General features: G+C 39.7%; 4 protein-coding genes across 6 annotated transcripts in view; 2 read left to right on the top strand and 2 right to left on the bottom strand.

Annotated features, from left to right (window-relative positions):
* The window catches only part of suco (SUN domain containing ossification factor), a 41,504-nt gene extending 33,726 nt beyond the window's left edge, over positions 1-7,778 (bottom strand). For both annotated transcript variants that reach the window (XM_080297971.1, XM_026160130.2), the window contains exon 1: positions 7,524-7,778. In XM_080297971.1, coding sequence (XP_080154097.1) covers positions 7,524-7,576 — 53 coding nt within the window. In that variant the 5' untranslated portion in view covers positions 7,577-7,778. The remainder of the gene's footprint in view (positions 1-7,523) is intronic.
* Positions 7,779-8,803: 1,025 nt separating this feature from the next.
* On the top strand, positions 8,804-13,029 carry tmed5 (transmembrane p24 trafficking protein 5). Its single transcript, XM_026159471.2, has 4 exons — positions 8,804-9,129; positions 10,107-10,204; positions 10,292-10,472; positions 11,097-13,029. The coding sequence occupies exons 1-4, from the start codon at positions 8,929-8,931 to the stop codon at positions 11,313-11,315; spliced, it is 699 nt and encodes a 232-aa protein (XP_026015256.1). The 5' UTR covers positions 8,804-8,928; the 3' UTR covers positions 11,316-13,029.
* On the bottom strand, positions 10,527-18,944 carry LOC145424111 (uncharacterized). 2 transcript variants are annotated; one of them, XM_080296973.1, is made up of 6 exons: positions 18,734-18,944; positions 14,904-14,983; positions 14,663-14,774; positions 14,439-14,503; positions 14,233-14,329; positions 10,527-10,708 (listed from the first exon to the last, which is right to left on the bottom strand). In XM_080296973.1, exons 1-6 carry the CDS (start codon positions 18,809-18,811, stop codon positions 10,667-10,669), a joined length of 474 nt encoding a protein of 157 aa, XP_080153099.1. In that variant the 5' UTR covers positions 18,812-18,944; the 3' UTR covers positions 10,527-10,666. The 2 variants fall into 2 exon arrangements, 1 of the variants encoding a protein (XP_080153099.1); XR_013905079.1 differs by lacking the exon at positions 10,527-10,708 and having other exon boundaries at positions 13,959-14,329; positions 14,608-14,774; positions 18,734-18,896.
* Positions 15,892-18,023, top strand: pigc (phosphatidylinositol glycan anchor biosynthesis, class C). The gene is made up of 3 exons (XM_026159470.2): positions 15,892-16,032; positions 16,677-16,908; positions 17,006-18,023. The coding sequence occupies exons 2-3, from the start codon at positions 16,681-16,683 to the stop codon at positions 17,660-17,662; spliced, it is 885 nt and encodes a 294-aa protein (XP_026015255.1). The 5' UTR covers positions 15,892-16,032; positions 16,677-16,680; the 3' UTR covers positions 17,663-18,023.
* Positions 18,945-19,238: the final 294 nt, after the last annotated feature.

Below are 19,238 nucleotides of genomic sequence, written 5' to 3'. Positions count from 1 at the left end.
ATGACCTCAGACCCATAACACAACTGAAGATAAAACACATCTTCTATGAATTATTTTAGACTTATTATATACTTAGCATATACTTTCAAATGTTGTAAATTATTTGCAGCATTAATTAGTCAGGAATCATAAACAATGTAACCACAAGAAGAAAAGGAGATCTAGTAAGAAAAGCAAGTGAAATGAATCCCCTCCCTAACCTTTACCATGCCCTTGTGTCATACAAGTAAACACATGCAGTGATATTTTATTAGTTTTCTGACGTACATCTCCACCTTTAAAACCTTTCAATCTCCACCCTCTGAATACTATTCTCCATCGCAGCAAACAGTAGTATTTTCTTTCAAACCACTGACAAAGCCTCAGGCTGTTGGCCCGTATTCAGCGCTCACTGAACGACTTCCCAGAAAATTATTATGTTTGTGAAGAAAGATTGTGCAAATACGTTCCTCCTCATATCATCAGGTCTGAGATTAAAAAAAAATAATAATTTAAAGTTACGCATATATGTATTGTGCGTCTTAAATACAACTGAGGGACATCACACTTTGAATGTGATTACTAAAATCTTTTTTAAGTGACGGAAGTGAGAGATCAAGACAAAAGCTATTTTAACATAAGCTCTGGAAAATGTCAGGAAAAAAATCACGCAGTACCCAAGTCTGAAGTTGCTCTGATTGACAAGTTGACAAGTGAAGTTGGCAGATTGACAACAGCAAAACTCATTATTACAATTATTCTGGCTACCTGTAAACGATCAAAAACAAATGGACTGGTGGTTTTTAAAAGTCTAATTTCAAAGGTGATTTTTTTTGTTAATGATTCAAGTGTAAAGCAAATAAATAAAGAGATGGTGATGGGCATAGATTCATCCAGATGGTTGCAGACAGGGACAACAGAGATCCAACCAGGTGGCTTTGTGCACCTCAGGAGACCTGCATAGAAGCCATGGGGAGCACAAGAGAGCCAGCAAGTATCAGACACTCATGTCACAGAAAGCAGATCAGGTTAGAGACCACTGGAGCTTTGGAGACAACAATCAGGTGAAGGCAACCGTTAATGGACAGGTTTACCTAGATCTCACAGACCTTGTTGATTAAAAGGTTCTCTTTCCAGGCATGTTGGCTTGATCTTAACAAAGGAGAATCAAAACTGCTGTAAATGAAAGGGCTGCACATAACTTTTAACACAAGACAAGACCAACGTAAAAAACAGGGGTAAAGTCTTAATGCAGATTGCAACTGATGTGGACATTTGGGTTTTAACATGCAGCAACTCTGGGTAATGGCTAGAAAAGTTCAGGGCAGTTTTATATAAACCACATCAGACCATTTTGTCTAGCACTGCCTTGGTGGCACACTTCACAGTTGTTGACTGCTAAAAGAAAAAGTGGCAGCAGAAAGCATTAGCATACAGAGGGGTATGCAGCTGGGACATGAGAAGGCTAGAAAGCAAGAGAGTTTTATGTGCTCATCAGGCTCCATGGCCAGTGGGCAGGAACAAAGGCATGTGCTTTAGTGCCAGTCCAGCTCTGTCTCCTCACATAAAAACTAAAGCAACCAGCCCGCAGGGCAAGACCTTGGTTCAACAACAACAACACAAATTTGGACTGTGTTACTCAGCTTCTATTCTCTGGGCTTGCAGTAGAGACAAGCAGAGACAAAGTGAGATTACCTACAGCTTCCAAAAATCATGCATTCAAGCTGCGCATTTTGGCTGTGAAAAACAAACGCATTTTAAAATGATCAGTTTAAAAACAAATTCAGAAAGCAATTTATTTTATTCAATACTGACTGAAATAAACAATGATCGAGCTAAACTTCCTGGCTCTGTCCTGTTTTTGTGAAAAACAGAAGCAAGAGATGGATTGTGTAAAAGGTTTGGATTAAACTCAAGAGAAAAGGCTGCGAACAATAGTGCCTGGGTTTGGTTTGTAACATGAAAAGGATGACTCCAGATTTTTCTGGCTTTTAGGTCAAATGTCATGTTTGCTGTGATTTATTTATTTATTCCCCCTCTTTAGAAACCTGTTCAGTTACATACCTCAACGTTTTAAAATCCAGCATTTGAAATCAATAGGACCTTAGCTGAGATAAACTGCCTTTTCACTCAAAAATTAAGTGAAGGGTAAGATAACAAGTTAATGGAAGCAATGAGCAGGTCTCCAGTTGGCATATTTCATGATGGAATCCCTTATGTTACAAAACAAATCTATTACTTATATATTCCTTCTTCCTACATGCATAGATTTAGCAAGTTTTGTTTTTATGTTTAAACTCAGTCATTAAAGACAGTGTAAATAGCTTACCATAACCCCCCAAATTACTGTACCAAATAGTCAGTGAGCAGGCGCAGGCAGTAGCAATGTTTGTATACACTCAACCTAGAGTCCCTAGAGTCCAACTTCTATAAAGAAGAAAAAAAACAAAATAGCACACCACTATGTAAACTTATAACCCTTAAAAGCATCTTTGCAGACCATTCTTTTTCTATTATGCAAGTTGCGTTCACATGGACAGATGAGCAGGTAACACATGTATGAGCTTATGACATTGTGCTACATTCTTTGAATCACAGACGCATCACAGTACAGCCACAAGCCAGCTGATGAAATGAGAAGCTGCGAGGGGGTGAGCTACGAGAACGCCCAGTAAGCATTATCGTCTTCTTTCAAGGCCTCCTTTGTAACCTTCCGATTTACGGTCCAACCAGCCTCCCATTTCCCAGCTGAAACAGCCAAAGCACACAAAGTTTTCACTGTGACATTTACTTACAGTTCCCAGTATGGGTGCTCCGTGAGTGTGTACTCATGGTGCATGTGGGGAACATAAGGAGGACTGTATTATGTAACAACTACCCCCACCAAAAAGGAACTTTTACAATGTGGGCAGAACACAGTTCTTATAACAAGAATGTCCACAAGCTATATCCTGACTTCCTTCTTTGTAAGGCACTCAGAATCCCTAACAGCAAAATTTGACAGAAACTGGAGCTCACAGTGAAGAAATATGTTTTTTGTACAAACGCTCTATTAAACTTATTTCCACTTCTTTCATTTTGTTCTAGTAGCACAATACTGTATGAAAGTGCTCCAAGTAATCCTCATTAATCTTTTACTGGGCATTGGTGAAGCCCCTCAGTTTACCCACTAGACGAAACAAGCAATTTTAGCACCTCTCATTTTAAGAACACATTACACAAAAGCCAAATTCCTTCTGATTGGACGCTTCTTGAAAACACAAGGTACGAGCATCAGGTGGGTGAGATTGCAAGTTGCATTTGCTAAACGTCAGTAAATCCTCACTTTTTAACTTTGTAAAGTTAAAGCCTGAATCGGAGCATTCAGAGCAGTCTGAAGCCTGACACTCTGTCTCTTTCAGCTTATATAGAGTGAAAAGAAAATGATCTCATCTTATATTTGTTGAACTACTGCTCATTGTGAGCCGTCTATTAGGTTTTCTTCCTAGCAAAATATTTGCACTGCAAAACACAGCCTCACCCTCAGAGTTGCTCAAGGACTGGAGCTGTGAATTGGGATTCACTAGAAGCAGAAGGTAACTTAAAACCCACACAGTCCTCACTCTACAGGTGATTTAGGAAAGTAAACGGGTTGGTCTTGCATGTGTTCTCCTTCTAGGTTAGCACCAAAGCAAATGAACAAACACGTCTTTTGGCATCACAAGCAGATGCAAATAAAACGCCAAAGCACCCTAAAGCAATTTTAACTGCACTAATATAATGACATATAAAAGTCCAAGTTAACAGCACAATTAAAAATAAATAAATAAATTTAAAAAAATCATAAAAAAAAAAATCATAAAGGTCAGTAGATTAAAATTCAACACGATCAGCACACAGCCCAATCTAAATGAACATGTTCAAAAACTGTATGTTTTGCTGATTTTGTTAACAACTGGATGATTAACAATATCTACACTCTAATGGAATATAATAGAAAACCCCCAACTGATCACTTGGTTGCAGAGGTATCTCTTAAGTACTAATCAGGTTATATAATAATTATCTTTCTATGCCATCCTTCAGAAGGACAGAATGAGATGGTGACAATATATGCAGTAAAGGGCGTTGAGTACACACCCCAAAAATTAAATAAAGAAAACCTTTTGTGGATCTCGGGTAATTTTCCAGAATATACAACTAAGAGAAAGATGCCAATTGTCTAACAGAAAGTCAAACAAGTTCTAACAGTTTCTAACCTGGAATAATTTAATTGTGCTGTTAACTTGGACTTTTATATGGCGATTGTGGCTCAAGAGTTAGGAGTTCGCCTTGTAATCGGAAGGTTGCCGGTTCGAACCCCGGCTTGGACAGTCTCGGTCGTTGTGTCCTTGGGCAAGACACTTCACCCGTTGCCTACTGGTGGTGGTCAGAGGGCCCGGTGGCGCCAGTGTCCGGCAGCCTCGCCTCTGTCAGTGCGCCCCAGGGTGGCTGTGGCTACAATGTAGCTTGCCATCACCAGTGTGTGAATGTGTGTGTGAATGGGTAGATGACTGGATATGTAAAGCGCTTTGGGGTCCTTAGGGACTAGTAAAAGCGCTATATAAATACAGGCCATTTACCATTTACCATATGTCATTATATTAGTGCAGTTAAAATTGCTTTAGGGTGCTTTGGCGTTTTATTTGCATCTGCTTGTGATGCCAAAAGACGTGTTTGTTCATTTGCTTTGGTGCTAACCTAGAAGGAGAACACATGCAAGACCAACCCGTTTACTTTCCTAAATCACCTGTAGAGTGAGGACTGTGTGGGTTTTAAGTTACCTTCTGCTTCTAATGAATCCCAATTCACAGCTTACCAAATTTCCCAGAGGAACCCACCCGAGGGATTAATAAAGTTTTATCTTATCTCTCTCTTATCTTAAATGCTGAACCACCAGACTCAGACAACATTTCTGCGCTAAAGTTAGCATCTAAATAAGAAGAAAATACATATCTGGTAAGCTATCATTACAGATAATCATCCTGGAAATATGCAGTTTCATGCAAACGGTGTCAAGAGCACACACACACACACACACACGCTCCCCTCCCCTCAATGCTGATGTCAACAGTCTGAGCTAGCTTATTGTGGGCACAGTAAGATCCCTTTTGCTGACCACACGTGAAGGGGCAGCATGACACATGCAGAACACTTTGTTGTGCTTCTCTGAGTACTGCAGCATAGAGATGTACTGCCAAGCAGCTTTAAAACACCCTATAAAAACAGGCAACAATTCAACCACAAACACACACACAAAGAAATAAAATAAAAGCATAGATTTTGATCCATAAAAGAACAACAAAAACAACATCAGGCTAGGTCATTTGAAGCAGGACAAGCAGAGTTATTAAAAGCATCAGGTCAATGATCATGACACACCTACCCATAGACACTTGTTACCAGCAATCTAATACAGAGCCCCCTTTTCAAAGCCTAAAAATCACAGCTGCCTTGGAGACCATCGGATTACTGCAAGGATCACATTCCCCATTTCTTTGCTCCTACCAAGACGTGTGAGAGTTGGCAAGGAGGAGTGAGAAGCTGCACGCTAAAAAGGGTTTGCATTACTAATGAAGTTTGTACGTGTAGCAGCATTGTCATTAGTTTGTGGGAAAGTGGAAAAAGGGCCCATTAATATAGGCAAGCAGACACTTGACTTGCAAGCAGCAGGCCTGCTGGAATAGTTAGCTTTCTTGCTATATAATATGTTGGGTCTTTACAAAAGAATATAAAGTGTGCTTAAAATGACTAAATTAGGAATTTATAAATAACAATTCATCATCAAATCAAATCTTATTTGTGTAATAGCTATGAAGTACCAGGTTTGCAATCCAATAACAGCTCTTGTTTGCTTGTGCCAATATGCAACTCTTTTTCAAAATATGCAACCCTATGAAGGAGCTACAGTACACTAAGTGCTGGAGTGCAAGTTTTACTTATTCATGAAGACATTATATAAGACGAATGCCTGACATGATCCATAAAACATGACTACTAAAATTCAGTGCTTTAAGGAAATAAGGACAAACATGCTTCCTTTAACACTATAGTCAACAGTGTGAATCAAATAACCATTACAGGAAAGCAACCAGAACCATTGCTGGATCTTGGAACACAAATATTAGGTGATTATTTCCTGGAAACGTACTACACACTTTAAGTAACGTGAAATTTTCTTGTACAGCTTGAGAGTTTTAAATTTCCGCCTCTACCCCAAGGGAGGCCTACGCCACACACCATGTCTCTCGGCTGTCTTGGGAACACCTCAGTATCCCCCAGGAAAAGTTAAAAGCTGTGCTATACCCACAACCTGAGCACCGATAAGCCAAAGAAAACGGATGGGTGGATTTTCACGTACATCAAATGTGTCTTTATTTATTTATTTTTTAGGTTATTTAGTCTCCTAAAGAGCAAACTAATCTACATTCTCAAATAAAGTGAGACTGACATATTTATCACAAAGAAATTACCAGAATGGCAGAGAAAGCTGGACAGCTACCTGCTTCTGAGTCACCAATCTGGATAAAGGTGGCACTTTAGCCAGACTGCTAATCCCATTCCACAAACCCTGCGTACTGTTACCTGCTGCATGCCTCCGAGATTAATACAACTCATGAATTTGTTTAATCTACCAGACCTCTGTGCGCACATACTTTGGAGAACAACTATCATTTTTAGGAGGGGAACTTATTTACCAGAATGTAATAACAGATCTCCAATATGTCGCTGTTAAATCTATGTTAAGTATGTAGAAGTTCGGTGATTTTACAATGATTTTACAATAAGCTAGCTCTTGTGAGTATGGTTTTCTCTGTACAATATACAAAGACACATTGAAGTTTTATAACTGTAGTAACTTATAAATCATTGGACAAACAATGGTAGCATTTCCTTGATTTAGCTGCTTTTTTGTTTCATATGACAACATACATGTCATCTCGAGTTTTTATGAGCCGGTCAGACTGACTGGTCGATTTCAGGATAGCAGTTGATGCCCTTATGGATTTGGCATTGGAAAATAAACAGTCATGAAATATAGTTTAAATCAAGGGGAGATGGACTGAATTTTTTTAGCATTAAAAAGTTTAGAGATAAAGAGTTTAGTTGGTCGCCTCCAGCTTGCCTTGGTGGTCACTGATGTTACCTGACAAGTAGCCCGACTTCACTGGTTTTTAGGTTAGCTAGCTATGCCGCTAGTCAACAGCTGGCTACCAAACCTTCTGACATAATTTAAGTCATTTAATAAATAAAGCTTATCAGTAAGTTGGGTACAAACAAAACAATTTCAGAGCTGTTCTTAGGATAAGAAAGTCCAGAAAACGCCACAGATTGTAACACGTTGTTAATGTTAGCTGTGTAGCAGGGGCATTGATGACTGACGGATATTATGCGGCAGAAGACACCAAGCAAAGCTACGTGGGGACGAGCATCACAAAGCCTGCTCCACCTATTGTTAGGACTGTGTTTTGCCTGACATGTTGATTATAGTGAGGATGTAGAATTAGATGTCGATGAAAGCTTACCAGCACAGGAGAGCTACAATGAGGCACACCAACAAAACGCGCAGTCTCTTCATTATCTTCCCGCGGGGACCAACATCCTCGCTCCTTGGGGTTTTTCTCCTAATGGATCACGGCTACACAACACACCGAAGAGAATCTTTAAGTACCTGTGTTAATTTAAACATGAAAAACAGCAAATCCCACACTTGAGGGGGTGCTATTTTTCATTATGCGGACCAGCTGTCCGCCTCCTTTTAGGCTCCTGTGGCCACTGCTGTTGACGAGTAGCTGGATCTCGCTATGTTCAACCCCCGCTGAAAAATCTAACCAATCAAATAAGCGTTGAGAATTCGTAGCCCAATGAAAAGGCGTTTAGCGACACTAGTTTAATTTGAAAGCCCCACCCCTTTCGATTGAGGATGAGTTGGTAGCTGTGGAGCAGGACGCGTCACCTATTTCTTGATAAGCAAATCACTTAAGCATGCAATAGTTAAAGTTATTGCTCAACTGTGAAATGTGTCGACGTGAATATATAGTCCTAGCACTTTAAAAAAAAATGTAAATTAACTTACATTCATTCAAATATGAGGTGTATGAATGAGGGTGAGTGAAAGAATTTGTACACTGTATACTTCCTTCTTCACCACTGGAAAACACCTTCAAGTAGTTAAACCCATAAATATTTTTAAATCCTGGAAAATGGTTATCGGTGTTTAATGAGAAATGGGCTAATTATTTTTTTCTGCCGACATAATTTTTTATATTTATTATATATCATATAATGGGACATTATCTTAACTGTAATCTTATCCGTTTCTATTGTATTTTTAGACTATAAAGAAACAAGAGAACAAAAATATCTGGTTCGTTAAAAACACATTTTACACTTTTGCATGCTATTAGTCACGTTCCTACTTTAGATTTTGTTTAAACTCTGCTTTTAACAAGTTAACACTTCGTCACTTACACGTTTGTGGAAAACAAAAAGATCAAAACAAATACAAGTCTTGGTTTATTTCATTTACCACATAAAACACATTTAAAGTAGGGTGGTTTTCTACGTACGCTCATACCGCATGGAACAATAGGACTACAAATCCCAAAGTGCAATTCCATTGAGGCCCTGAATAATTTGCCTGACTTTTTTAAAATTGTGTGTGGTTTATTTCACATACTTAATAAATACAAAAAAGTACATACACCAGATGCTTGGATCAACAGTGAAATAAAAAGTTTGGTTTTTTTTAGCAAATTATAAAACACATTTTTTAATTTTTATTTCGGCGGGGTCCTAAGCTGTCGCCAATCTTCAGAACATTTCAACTAGAAGTCAACTTCGGGCGAAGGTAGCTAACAGCCGCTGACTGACCAGCACTGTGGCCGGCCTCTTTAATCACATTTCTGGGTCTTTGGGACTTTTAGGGTCATGGCTTTGACCATGAAGATGGTCCGGCTATTTTTGTGTGTCCTGTCCGTGTTTGTCTCACTGGTCTCGGAGAGGTTAGTGGTGCTGGCTGCCTTCTCTCAGTCTCTTGACAGCGACTTCACGTTCACTCTGCCCGCCGGTCGAAAGGAGTGCTTCTACCAGACCATGAAGAATGATGCCTCACTGGAGATTGAATATCAGGTCATAAAGCCTCATAAAATAGGGATGTTGTTTTGGGGTTTGTATGGGGTTAGCTGGTCAACCCAAAACTTCACACTGCTATCTGCCAAATCAAATCAGCGTTGACATATTACACTTGTGAAACCTGTTGATTAGATCTTTAGTTGTGGTACTTATTCCAATAATGGAATATAATTAAGGCAATTTAGCCAGGTACACGTTTAAGGTATTTATGCTTTCTATATCTAACTAATGTTCTACTTTTATTTCGAAGTGTTTTACTGGTAGCTATTTGCTTTACAGCTTTTATTTGACTAATGATTATTTTATCAGTTAAGCTACCGAGCAGTCCATACAAGTAAAGGCGTAGAGATATAAAAATAATCATTTTACTGGGTGCCAGAAATTCTAAAGGTATTTCTCAGTATTATATTCGCAATGTTCAGAAAATAGTTGAATTTTAAAAAGAGCTCAAATGGAGTCCACTTAAACCAGATACAGCAGTAAAACTTAACTGTTACATTAAAATTTGGGTGATGCTTTTAAAACTTTAAGTATAATGTAATGATTTCGATAGTAGCTATTTTTACTTGTAACGGAGTACATTTAAAAGTGTTGCATTTGTACTTTTACTTCAGTACAGGATGCGAATACTTTCTTCAGTTACATCATTCAAACCACATGCAGCCTACACTCATTTACTACTGTTTTAAATCCAGAGCAAAAGAAGCAACAAGTAAATTGGTTCACACCTTGATTTTCATATTGTTGGGAACCTGTTTTGCAGGTCAGTGTGCAGGTTACGCAGAGAATCGGAATCTATTCTTCCTGTGTGACGTCACAGAGTTTTAATTTGTTATTTAGCTGCATAAATGTCAGACTCCTTACAAAAAAAACAATATTCCTGACATCTCATGTGTTAAAACAAGCATTAGTAAGCCACAACAGATGTGAATTTCTCAGGGGTTGAGGGCTGATATGAATGCTTCCATCCGCAGGTGTTAGATGGTGCAGGCCTTGATGTAGACTTCACTGTCTTCTCTCCATCGGGCCAAATGCTATTCAGTGACTACCACAAGTCTGATGGTGTCCACACGTAAGTAGCTCCGATCTTCTATTTAAAAACTGACATTAATAACTCAGGTGTTTGGGGGAAGATCTTACTGCTTGTGCTTTCTTCCAGCATAGACACTGAGGAGGGAGACTACATGTTCTGCTTTGACAACACGTTCAGCTCAGTCTCTGAGAAGCTCATCTTCTTCGAGTTGATCCTGGACAACATGGATACAGATGAAGACCCAGATGACTGGAAGGAGTACGTCCAGGGAACAGACATCCTGGACATGAAGCTGGAAGACATTATGGTGAGAGTTGGTCTTGTTTGAATAAATTCAACACATTCCAAACCTGTCGTTTTAATAGATTTGAATGTGTGAGCTTTAAACCTTAATAGCACTGATAGATGGTAGGTGGTTAAATTAGATTCAGAGTGTGTTGGTTTTATTCCCACTTGCATTTTTAGACTTTGTCCCTCTGTTGCCTGAGATATTTCAGAGGATCATCCAGGATGACACGGGGGGGTGCAAAGTGACCGAACACACTGCCAACAAAATAGCACATAATCCATCACCAACATGTAAAGTTACACGAAGTGTGTCACAAGAAAGGACAATGTCATGAACTCTCACCTACTGGCTGAGGGCGGCCAATTGTTTCAGCTTGCACCACTCATTTGCTAAAAATAGCCTAAATTTGTGGCATAAGTCACATAGCCTTGTCATCTTGGTAAGAGGTAGGAAATTTGTCCCCCAGCTGTTGAGGAAGTAGTTTTTTCAAGGAGGAAGGAACACCATTTCAGACTCACTCTGATTACCTGCTTTGTTTTTGTTTAACATTGGTCAAGTAAAATTTACATAAAGAGTACAGTGGATCTATTAGCTTTCTTCTCAGATTCCCTCAGTATGACCTGCTTTTCTCCTCTCCTTCAGGACACCATCAACAATGTGAAGGCTCGGCTGGGAAAAAGCTCTCAGATCCAGACGCTTCTGCGAGCGTTCGAGGCTCGTGACCGAAACATCCAGGAGAGTAACTTTGAAAGGGTGAACTTTTGGTCAGTGGTCAATCTCATTGCTATGGTTCTGGTCTCGGGGGTTCAGGTCTACCTAGTCCGCTCGCTGTTTGAAGATAAACGGAAAATTCGAACATAACACAACCTGAAATGGAGTGAAACAGAGAGACTGACACAGTTGCCCACAAAAACCTTATGGATTTTTTCAGCCGATTTCCCCTTTTGTGACTTTTAATCAAGGATATTATATATATATATATGCACACTTACACACACAATGATAAAGAGCCAATTTACCACAGTTGTTGCTCTGGTCTTTTAAGTCGTTGCAGCTTGAAGGAAACCCCAGGTTTGGAAAAACTTATGACTCTCAACTTTACATACAACCTAGCTCTGTCTTTCTTGAAAAAACATGCATCTTGTTTGATAGGTCCCCCCAACTGCTGTAGTTCATCAGTGATAGAAGCACATTTACAATGCAACTATTTTTCTAATGGAGCCAGGCCAAATGCAAAAATGTCTTCTTTTTTTCTTCCTTTTTAAAAAAAAAAATTAATTTCAACATAGGTTAAGCTAAACTAGATGAAGGAATGGTCTGGGGCCTGTTATTTCTGTCAGATAGGAGTGAGAGGTGCTGCCAGTCTGTTAGTGTGTCTTCCCCTTACAATAAGATGCCTTATTCATTTGGATTTCGCTCCCAGCCTTTTGCCTATTGGTGAGGCCTTTGAATACTTTTCTTATTGCCACAAATATTTATGTTGTTACAATTCAGCCACATATTCCCCTTCATGCCAATACTGAAAATACAGGGCTGCACTGCAATGCTGCTCTTTGGCACCCAAAAGACCGCAAGAGAAGGAAACGGGCCATCTCCAAATCTCTTTATAACTACTGCCCCACTCTCCTCTGCCATGATTTGTGGACTTGTGGCCTGAATGGCTGCCAGCCAGCGCCGCCGCTGTGAAGCCTGTCTGCTGCTGCTGGGTGTCTACTTACAGCCACCTACTGTGTGAAGATGTTGAGCCTGCCCGTCTCTCCTGTGACAGAAGTCTATTTCTATCTGAGTGACATCTGGAAGGTCATTGCCACTACTTCAATGCACTGGTTGGTTTAATATGCATAAACTATCCTTTGCCTTGTGGTTTTGTTTGGTTTTTTTTTGTTTTGTTTGTTTGTTTGTTTTCCTCTTTTCAACATACTTTTCCAGGTCCTTGCACTGCCTCAGATCCCACAGAACCCCATTTTGGCAAACAAAAATGGGTCCACAGTCTACACGGTTGGAATAACACCAGTTTGTTACCTGTTACTTGTATTGTATTAAACTGCTACTGCGGTTGTAGTTTTTATTGATGTTTATTCATCTCCACTGTGGAACCCTGGCTGCTCACTACCTTGGCTCGATGCTTCATGTTGCAGTCTTCTGATTTTTGCCTTGTGCTGTAAGGTGAAGATCATATAGTGAGTTTATGCCATTGTGATTTACACTATCTTTTGTTAGAAGTGAATAAAACCAAACTGAGTAGACTAATTGGTTTACAGTTATAACATTTTGCCACACGGTATGTGCATATGTCAATCACAAATTCTTTGGATGCCTGTAATAATATTGGATGTCTGGTTGTGAGAAATGGTCATCATCTGCCTCAGTTTCAGTGCTTTTCCTTATTCTCATGTATGGTTGCTGTCACTGGTATTTACGTACTGTATGTCTGGATTCTAATAAGTGATGTATTGGTAATAAAAAATATTTTTTGATCAATTTTTAACATGCTTTCAGAATTCTACAAAAACAAAAGAACGTTTTTTTTTTTAAGTATTTCTATGTTACTGAGTAATAAAAGTTTGTGTCTACAGCTTCATTGTCTTTGAGAAATGTTTTCTGTCATAAAACAGCAGTGGGAGAAGAGGGAAAGTGGCATCATATTTATTTAGCTAATATCCTGCAGTTGAAAATTTCTGCAGATTAAACAGCTTCACCTTTTTTCTGACCTCTGCATTCTGTTGTTATATTCCCCCCCAAAGAGTGTGATACTGTGATTCAAATGTAGATTTAAAAACAGAAATTATCTTTGTCATCAATGCAAAGCCATTATATTCGATGCTCAAAGTGAGAAATTTTATTTTTTTTGGTTAGCATATGCTAATGACAGTAACATCTTTCAAAAAAGGTGAGACAAGGGCAACATCTGGTGAAATGTTCCCACAGGTAATTAGGTTTATTAGTAATAGGGATGGGTATTTTAAAAAAAAAGAGCATCCCGTAGAGAAGTGTCAAGTGTTTCAATAGGCTTAGGAATACTTTGAAAAACTACTGCATGCAACCGTACAAGGTGTGCTGCCTCTCTTGGCCCAGGACATTTAAGAAAAAGAGATTTAAAAACGTAAGACTTCCTGGCTAAATGATAACTGAGCTGTTATCAAATCATTCAAAATTTTATTTGATCTTTTTCTTGGTTGGTGTATTCTTCAGGCTAAAGAAGACCATCTGGCTTAATCTCACTGTACTGTTAAAAATACCAGCATCTGTGACAGTATATAGGGGCGGTCATGCATACAGCAAGGACAACTTGTGCATCTGCTAAACAGATTTTGGCACACAACAAATGCTGCCATCTAGATGATGTCTGTTTCAGAGAAGGCTTCCTTAGGTCAGTAAGACAATGCAAACCATGTTCTGGCTGTATTATAGTAGCTACATGGCAACCAGCAGTCCAGACCAGTCACCAAAAAAAGAAAAATACAAATTTACAACAGTTTCGATAATTATGGAAGTTAAAATGCAACAAATCAACTTAATATTTATTTATATATATATTTAAAAAAAAAACAATTTAAGATTCTCACTTGGAGCATTTGATATGTTGTAAATATCATCTTTTTCCAAAGCATCCAAACCTTTTTTTGAAACAGCGTTATGAATAGACCTTCTTTTACAATCATTTCGACATGTTTGTGCATACAGTAACAAGCCTGGTTTTACTGCATATGAGCGGGGTGTATAAACCAGTTATGCAGATGCTTGTAGAATACCTAGGGTATCTGTAAGGATAATTTACCCTGCCGTGAAGCTGCTTGGCTTCTAACATGTCCTTCGTGGTGCGGTGGTGCAGAGATGTGATGATCAGACATTCTTGTAGTGTAGTAACACAGGCCCTTCCAAAGTACAGTGAATGTAACACGGTGGGAAGAAGCAGAATGAAAACGTTACTGCGACTTACTTGCTTTAGTCAATCCACAAAATATCACGTTTCATGATACTTACGGGCCTATCACACCCTGTATGCACGACCGGGTACTCATGGAAACACCGTTATGAAATGATTTCCTCTGTAAAGTCAAATATAGAACAGATGTGGCAAAGATTAAATCATAAAGTAATAATACAACAACATGAATTTAGTGGAAAGTGGAAGAGTAGAGAATGTAGAAACCTTGTTGGGAATTAAATGTTCTTTTCCAGGGTTTCTTTGTGTTGGCAGAATTTACCGTGGTGGTCGGCGTTTGTGGCTCCTTTGACCCCGAGCTGGAGCTGACATGACTGCTGGCTGCCTGAGCTGTTGTCAGGGAGACATGGGGCTGTGGTCTACACTTTGAGAAGCTGTTATTATCACGATACAGATGAGCGTATTGATTAATATCACAATCAACAAGACAAACAATTTTAAAATTGACATAAACTATTGCCACTCTAAGAATATTTTCCTAGAACTTTAAAATGCCTGATTACCTTTTTGAAGCCACTTCGGTCTGTGGGTTTGGTCTTATAACTTCAGCACAGAATGGGCTACGTATGTTCAGCACAGGCAACTTGCAAAAGAAAAAAAGGTACTGTCATAAAGTGGACAGACAGCGCCAATGTGCTTTTCAAACAAAGCACGGTTATTCACAGATACCAAAGTTGACTTTTGAATCCTGACATATTAAAAAAAAAATCAAAATCAAGGGGCATACCCTTTCAGACTGGTGAACGCAGATGAAATTCATACACAGATCTACAATTTCATTTTCAGCACAGGCGCGTGGCATGCTAACCACAGATTATTATATCAGATCGTAAGGTTCCCTGCAAAGATGCACTCACATTCATGAAGAGAGCAAGAGAAAACTATATCCAAACCCAGATTTCATATACGAACATTTATCATACTGTATACAATAGGCAATTCTAATGATGTTAGTACCAGTACACATGGGAGTAGAGGGAAACATTTAGCATGCAGACTTTCATGATGCCAATCTGGTATAAACAATTTTGTTAAAGAACTGAGTCAGGATATGTGGGGAAAGGTGGAAGAGGAGTTCTTACTTCCCTGAAATAAGTAGAAAGAGAAATCCCAGGTTGTGGGATGAGCTAAATCTCCACATTCCTAGCTCACTCCCAAATATGTTCAGTGGGCTGGCTGTGAATGTAAAATATCCAAGTAATAACTAGAAACAACCACTGAAGCAAATACTCACTTCAGAGGTTGATTAAATACCTGAGAGCAGAGGTAAATAAACTGTATTTATTCTTTACACCTTGCTTGATTATAATTTTTTTTTTCCTCATTTAGGTGGATCCATCATATTATTATTATTATTATTATTATTATTATTATTATTATTATTATTATTATTATATCGTACAATATATATAATAAGAGGTCTTGGACTGTATTAATGACATATAAAAATGTCAAGAAGAGTCTGACCAGCAGACAGTAGAGGGCAGCAGCACGCCAGTGTAGCTACTTCAGAGAGCGCCAGAAGAAGAAGAACAGAGTTCTCCAAGAGGTCGCTGCAGCTAAAGCGCTTTACTTCCGGGATACTGTCAGGATGAGATTGTAGCATCGGCGCTGAGTAAAACCATATTCCAGGTAGGTGGAAAACACCTAAGAAATATTTTTGTAGGTATTTCAGTTAACTCAGCACATTATTGTTTTTACACTCGTGCGTACCGGAGATGCGCGGGCTTATTGTCCCTTTTTTAAACCGGAAGAACCAGTAGTTTTATAATAGACAGACTCAGAGATTATATCCATTCACTTGACAGCAAAGAAAACGCTTCAAATGTTGTTCAGATCCAACATTTGTTTGGCTAACAGAGCTGTGGGTGAACTACCTAAAAACAACATAATATTATATCAGCTTTAGAGCTTTTGAAGTCTTTTTATGAACCCAGAAAAGGACCCTGGTTGGCCTGCTACTTTAAGCCTTGTCTGTAAGGCTTAATATGTTTAGTAAAATAATGATAAATTTCCCTAGCCACTTTGAGTCAAGTCATGTCACAAAACGGTAGTAACTTTAACCAAAGGGCTTTCCAGTCGTGCAATATTCAGAAACATAATGTGTTTATAATGGGACATTACTGGGTAAGCAGTGCAAAAGACTACGAGGAAACCACAAATAATGAAAACCACATAACAAAGATTGCAGGTATGACAGATCATTTAAGTAGTGGATAAAACACCCCTGCTGGTCTCAAACTCTCCACCGTCTGTGTTTTGTGTGTTGAAATCAGGGTGATGGGGCCAGATGGTGCCCCAGGTCCAGCTGTGCCATGGCGTAAGGTGCTGTGGGAACGCCAGCCTTTTCCAGATAACTACGTAGACCAGCGGTTCTTGGAGGAGTTACGCAGGAACGAGGGCATCCGGCAGTACCGTTACTGGGCTGTAGTGAAGGAAGCTGGATTTGTAGGACAGCAGCTGTCTTGTGTGGCCATTTTTATCACCCTCTGGCTCTACATGGAGCAGGTACTGCTTTGGGTCCCCCCCCCCCCCCCAATCTTTGAAGCACAAAGTGTCTTTACCAAATGGAGCGGGTTATTAAAGAGCTCTACTTTCTTCACAGGGTCTGCTGCTGCCTGAGACGTTGCTGTGGTCCAGCCTCATCTGTGCCCTACTGGGTTATGGACTTCATCAAGCCTTGACATCTCGCGTTGAATCATGTGGTGAACCCCGCACTCATCTGGCCGATTTACAGAGTGCAGCCATTTTCCTTTCCTTCACCTTTGGCTTCTCGCCAGTTCTTAAGACACTAACAGAGTCTGTGAGTACAGACACTGTGTACGCCATGTCTGCTTTGATGCTGCTGGCCCATTTGGTGTCGTTTCCTTACGCCCAGCCATCGCCTCCTGGAAGCCTCTCTTTAAATGCAGCTCTGTTTGCCTCGGTGTGCCTAGCCTCTAGGTTACCCGGAGCTCTGCACACTTTCGCCATGCTAAGCTGCGCCCTGCTGGTGTTTGCTCTGTGGCCCTGCCTGCTGCAGACGCTGAGGGAGAATGCCCCTGGCCATTTTACTGGGGTGTGCATGGGAGTTTGCATTGGAGGGATAGTAGGTCTGGGGTCTCAGACGCTGGGTGGAGCTGTGCTCTTAACCCTGGCTTTAGCAAGTGTAACACTGCTCTGTCCTTTCCTGCTTGTCAGGCTGCAGAGGCACAAAGACAACATTCATGGACCCTGGGATGAGGCTGAGATTCGTGAGGACCTGAGCCGCTTCCTTCACTAATAAGCAGCCTAGCACAAGCAGCTCCTAAACAAACTGATATTAAAAGTGTAACTGAATTTTATATGAACCAATTCACTGTCATAGTGCTGGTTTCTTGGTGCTGTGCATGTAAAAGGACTAATTTTAACTGTTTTGTTTTTTTTTATCACTGGTTCATGTATGATTGGAAAGCAATGACAAACTATTATTCTCTTCCAGGTAGTATGAGGATGGTTTTTAATGTTCAAGCTGCTACTGTTTTGTAATTTACCTCAGTTTGTGCGAAAGGTCTCAACTAATAATATGACTTGTTACAGGATGTTAATGGTTTGCAAATCTCTGTAAGAAAAAATGAAATCACATATAAAGGGCTGTAATTCCATTTTCCACAAATTATTTGTAAATATTAGAAGACTTTTAGGATTTCATTGTGTATTTTGGTAATGAGAGTATTTCTTCAGTGTTATTCAATACAATACTACAAGAAGCTGTTTTACCTGCTACACACTACAAGCTTAATATAAGACATAGCCGCAGTTTTTAGAGTTACCATGTCCCTTGTTCACAAGCACTGAGGTAAGAAAATGTAGACGTTTTCTACAGTCAATGAAAAAGATGAGGGTCTTTCATGTCGCCTTCCGTTCAAATCCCAATCAGTGACGTCACATCCGATGAGCAACACCTGTTGACAAGGTGTTTTCGGTGGACAGAGAGCAACATGGCGGAAGTTTGCCTACCTAATTTAGTCAAACTTCCATTAAAAAAACCAAAAACAACTTTATGCTGATGACCTCCCAGTTTGCTCAGCACACAGTGTGAAACAGACCGGGGTTCCTCTGTTTATTTTTAATTTTTGGCTCAGATTAAAGAACAACTACATGGCGACACATTGTCTCCTCTTGCTTTTTGCTTTAATTGCAACATGTAAAAAACAAAAATTTGCTGTAGAAACTACACCAGAACTACTGCTATATGTTGTTTAGGAGCCTCTGTGTTAGCAGCTAATGACCAAATAAGTGAGCTATGACGGCATCAGCGGGCACTAGTGCAGCCGACCTGGCAACAATGCGCGGTGGTCGCTAGGTGTCATACCTTCACTTCTTTCTTTGTCCTGGTGCGACGTTTGACGGCGGGCTTTGCAGCTGGTTTTGACTGCAGTGTTGGCCCCATGGTCTGAACAGCGCAGCAGGTAAGATGTTCAGCCGAGCTGCTTGTAGCTGTGCGGCCTCCTTCGAAGAACTACAGTAGAGAGTGTGCCGTGGTAACAACGCGTCACAGGTTAAAATGTTTATGTTTAGTTTTTTTTTCCTTCGTCTTCCAGTCGGAGTTTATTTACACACCAGTGAGAACGCATACACTTTACAAACACGCACACACACACACACACACCTACATATAAACGGGTATTATGAACATTATCTTCAAATTGGATTTGAAGACCATAGCTTTAGCTTTACAACTAAAATTATTTAACGACTTTACTGGAAACCCCATAAGGTAATTTCTAAGGTTTTGAGTTAGCTGGTTTTAACACCTTGTAGGCCACTGAACCCCCCCAAAAGAAATAAATAAATAAAATAAATCAGCATAGGGTTCT

The sequence above is a fragment of the Astatotilapia calliptera genome, chromosome 23 (genome assembly GCF_964374335.1).
Source record: "Astatotilapia calliptera chromosome 23, fAstCal68.1, whole genome shotgun sequence".
NCBI classification, from domain to species: Eukaryota; Metazoa; Chordata; class Actinopteri; order Cichliformes; family Cichlidae; genus Astatotilapia; species Astatotilapia calliptera.
Note: the sequence above shows the minus strand (reverse complement) of the source record. Positions and strands in the feature narration are given on the sequence as shown.

Bases quoted from the DNA above. Each gene is read 5' to 3' on its own strand.
- tmed5 (XM_026159471.2), top strand. From the start codon at position 8,929: ATGGCTTTGACCATGAAGATGGTCCGGCTATTTTTGTGTGTCCTGTCC. The intron at 10,205-10,291 runs GTAAGTAGCTCC...GCTTTCTTCCAG, and splicing joins AAGTCTGATGGTGTCCACAC to CATAGACACTGAGGAGGGAG. The intron at 10,473-11,096 runs GTGAGAGTTGGT...CCTCTCCTTCAG, and splicing joins TGAAGCTGGAAGACATTATG to GACACCATCAACAATGTGAA.
- pigc (XM_026159470.2), top strand. From the start codon at position 16,681: ATGGGGCCAGATGGTGCCCCAGGTCCAGCTGTGCCATGGCGTAAGGTG. The intron at 16,909-17,005 runs GTACTGCTTTGG...CTTTCTTCACAG, and splicing joins TCTGGCTCTACATGGAGCAG to GGTCTGCTGCTGCCTGAGAC.
- LOC145424111 (XM_080296973.1), bottom strand. From the start codon at position 18,811: ATGGGGCCAACACTGCAGTCAAAACCAGCTGCAAAGCCCGCCGTCAAA. The intron at 14,775-14,903 runs GTAATCAGGCAT...TGATAATAACAG, and splicing joins ACCGAAGTGGCTTCAAAAAG to CTTCTCAAAGTGTAGACCAC. The intron at 14,330-14,438 runs GTAAGTATCATG...GTACTTTGGAAG, and splicing joins ATACAGGGTGTGATAGGCCC to GGCCTGTGTTACTACACTAC.